The sequence below is a fragment of the Grammomys surdaster genome, unplaced genomic scaffold (assembly GCF_004785775.1).
Source record: "Grammomys surdaster isolate TR1022 unplaced genomic scaffold, NIH_TR_1.0 125349, whole genome shotgun sequence".
In the NCBI taxonomy this organism is placed as follows: domain Eukaryota; kingdom Metazoa; phylum Chordata; class Mammalia; order Rodentia; family Muridae; genus Grammomys; species Grammomys surdaster.
The window spans coordinates 444359-448182 of NW_021620222.1; the positions used below are offsets into that span (position 1 = coordinate 444359).

At 47.3% G+C, this 3824-nt stretch overlaps 1 protein-coding gene across 1 annotated transcript in view; it reads right to left on the reverse strand.

Moving 5' to 3' along the window:
* Positions 1 to 1644: 1644 nt before the first annotated feature.
* Positions 1645 to 3824, reverse strand: part of Klk8 (kallikrein related peptidase 8) — a 6906-nt gene continuing 4726 nt past the window's right edge. Inside the window, exons 4-5 of the mRNA XM_028785810.1 lie at positions 3266 to 3399; positions 1645 to 1841 (exon numbers count right to left, since the gene is read on the reverse strand). Of these exons, the coding sequence (XP_028641643.1) occupies positions 1686 to 1841; positions 3266 to 3399 (290 nt within the window). The 3' untranslated portion in view covers positions 1645 to 1685. The remainder of the gene's footprint in view (positions 1842 to 3265; positions 3400 to 3824) is intronic.

The following is a 3824-nucleotide window of genomic DNA, read 5'->3' on the forward strand; positions in this document are numbered from 1 at the left end:
CAATTCTAGCACACAGGGGGCAGAGGCAGGTGGATCTTTGGGTTCAAGGTCAGCCTAATCTACAGAGAGAGGTCCAGGACAACCAGGGCTACACAGAGAAACTGTGTAGAAAACCAAAACTAAAACCAAACAGTGTTTGGAGTTAATCCCAGCACTTGTTACTAAAGCCCCATCCAGACACTCAGCCTCCTGTCTTTCCTTGTCCTCAGATCTCTGTCCTGAAGCCTTTGCTGGTGACTCCTATGGCAGCTCACAATCACATGGAAAAACTGAGAGTCAGTCACCCTTCCAGCTGTGCCCTGCCCAGAGGTATCCTGCACACATGGACTCCAGCAACTCCTGACTCATCTAAGGGTTCTGATGGTTTATGCTTCTGATCTCCTGAGTCTCATTTGCCTCCATTTTTAGAACAATATCCACTTCTCTGAGGGAGACGTTCCTTCCTCTCTTATATCTGGTGAAAGCTTCCTTCATAGTTCTCCAATCCCTCCCTCACACTGGAGGATTAGATCCCCGGAACTAGAGTTACAGATGGCTGTAAGCTGTCATGTGGGTGCTGGGAACCAAACTTGGGTCCTCTGAGAGAGCAGTGGACTGCTCTGAGCCATCTCTCCGGCCTCTCAATATAATATTGTTAGTATGATACCTTAAATTTATTCTCTGTGTATTCATGGGTGCAATATCCTGGATGGATAAGGACTCAAGCCAAGCCAGCAACAGTCATGGTTCCTGGGGCAAGTCCCCTTCAAGCTGGACCAGAGTTGGAATCTAATTGTGTAAGGCATTTGGCACACTCACACACCCTGAGGAGGAAAATGGTACTCGAATAACCCAGTCAGCCATGTTTCATGCCACATGACACCAAATAGTCACTAGCTGGTTAGGATTGGTCTCTTGAATAAAGTTCACTGAAATTATTAGTCATTTAGTAATCTATGATGTGGCTGAAGGAGAAAAATAAGATCGACTAACTCTGCTTTCTTTTATTAAAAAAAAAAACAACAAAAGTCATGAATTCTTGGGGCTGGAGAGATGACGCAGCCATTAAGAACATCAAGAGTTCAATTCCCAGACCCCCATGGCAGCTCACCACAACCATCCTTAATTCCGGTTCCAGAGGATCTGGTGCCCTCTTCTGGCATCCTTAGGCATCAGGCATACATGCAGGCAACATAATACTCAGACATATGAAGAGTCAGAGAGAAGAAAGAGAGAAACACACACACACACACACACAGAGAGAGAGAGAGAGAGAGAGAGAGAGAGGAGGTAGAGGAAGGAAAACATAAAACACTGATCTGTCATAGACCAGAACCCTGAGTATTTGAAAATTCTTATAAACTTTGATGCTTTGGAACAGCTCTCCATTAACCAAAGTTGTTTTCTTCCTCCTCCTCCTTACTATGTTGTTGAGGCTGGCCTTAAGCTCTTGATCCTATGACCTCAACCTCCCAAGTGCTAAGATGACAGACATGCTCCACCATGCCTTCGAGTCCTTGTATAGCCACTCAGAAAATGTGATGGACACAGAAGCCATGGGGACCTAGTCCCTTCATGCCTCTTACCAAGTCTGTTAGCAAGATGTAGCCCTTTGCCCTCCTCTGTCCCTCCTCCCTAAACACAAGCCAAAACACAGTCGAGTGACCAGCCAACATTAGTGTTTATTGACACCCCCATAGCCAGGATCAGTCCCTGCTGTCCATGGTCTTCTTGATCCAGGTAATGTAGCGGCAGATTTTGGTGTAGACTCCGGGTTTCTCAGGTTTCCCACAGGGGTCTGAGCCCCACGAGGTGATACCCTGCAGCATTCCATTGCACACCAGAGGGCCTCCTGAGTCACCCTGAATAGAGGCAGAGTTGTATTTGTCTTAAAATGCCCACATTTCTTTTCCTTCTGTACCCAGCATTTAAAACTCTGGATTACATCTTACTATCTAGAGTAGTATATGGAGATCAGAGGTCAGTGTGCAAGGGGCTGTTCTCTTCTTTTACAAGGAGGGTCCTGGGAATCAAACCCAGGTTGTTGGGTTTGAATATCAAGTGGCTTTACTTGTTGAGCCATCTTGCATTGAACCAATCAGCATTTAATTTTTGAGATATAGTCTCCTGTAGCCCAGGTGCCTCAAACCCTCTGTGTAGCTGAGATTGACCTTGAATTTCTGATACTCCTGCTTCCACCTTCCAAGTACTGGGATGACTGGTGTGCACCACCACACCCAGTTTCTGCATCAATAGGAGGGGAGCCTGGGGTTTTATGTGTGGTGGGCAAGCAGTCTAACAACTGAGCTGCATCTGCTGGTGCTAAAACCAATTCTTCCACATGGTGGACTTGTTGGTTTCTTATAGGAAACGGGAATAAAGATGTGTTGGTCCAGTGGGAGGAACTGAAGTTTCCAGTGCAGAGAAGAGTTCTAAAGATGATGGTCAAATTCCTGACTAATGAGAAAAGAAAGTCAAGTGTCCAAAGTGTAATAGAGAGGACACTAGGCTTTCAAAGAGGGCACTCAGCTAAGGACTCCAGTTGGGGAGCACAGAGGAAAGAACAGGAACCTCATAGAGACAGATGGACCTTATTCATGTACAGAACCAGTCCCTAAGAGGCAACGGTGAGGACCTCTATGGAGCAGATAGTGGTCTCTAAGCCAGGGTGGCCAGTCAGTGAGGGGAATGACAACATCCTTGGCAAACGAGGAAGAAAGATCTGCCTTTCGGGGTCTAGTCATTAGTGATGTGGGTGGGGCTTCCATGAAAGAGTCAAAGCCAGAGGAAGTCCTGTGGACACAGATGCACGGCAGCTGACAAGGAGGGGAATATTATATCTGGTGAAAAAAATCCCATGAGGACAGGATGAGAGGTCATTGAGGGGTTTGGAAGTCTGATTCTACTTCTTGGCCAACTCAGAAGGCAATGTTGGTCCCCAAGGATGCAATGACAGGAAGAAGCCTCCCTTGGGAACCCGGTAGCAGAAACTAGACCAGTTCAAAGAGCCATCACTGGGAGTGAAGCATTGCCTAATCCTTAGCTTCAGATTGTCCTCCATACCTCCTGCCACCTCTCCACAGTTTACCATGTACACAAAGACTAACAAGACAAGGACTGTGACCAGCAAAGCTCCTGAGCATGCCTACCTCGCTCTTCGACCTTCTGGGAGTAGCTAGCTTTCTCTGAACTCTGCCAGGATGGCACAACTCCTCTATGTACTACATCATTTGGGTCATCCCCATCCACACCAAGCTGTGAGGGGGCAATTCCAGAGGTTGCTCACCTGGCATGTGTCGGCCCCGTTGCTGCTGCCAGCACAGACCATGCCCTCTGTGATCTTCCCTGGGTAGGCTCTCTCACACTTGTTCTGGGAATAGATTTTCACTTCTGCACAATTGAGGGTGTTTGGGAAGTTCTCTGAGAAGGAAGAGGCAAGAAGAGACGGGAACCTTTTCTCTCCATGCTATCCACACAGGACCTCCCTTCTGTCCCTTGACTGGACATCCTACAGGGCCCATGACTTCCCAGACCAGTGCATTTTTTTTTCTGTCAAGACAGGAGCCCTCCATTTCTTGCCTTTGTAAAATGTAAATCTAGGGGCAGGTGATGGTGGGAGATTTTTGGAGTACCTCTCTGTGACATGCCACTCCCCTCCACCAGATTTCTTGTCACTAGACCACCAGCTCCTTAATTTCACCTATATTCTCCTTTTCCCAATTACAAACTCCTCCCAGAAGCCCTTTCTGACCAGTCTAATTAAAGTACATCTGTCTGTCCTCCCATTGGGGGGGCAGAGGAGAGAGAGAGAGAGAGAGAGAGAGAGAGAGAGAGAGAGAGAGAGA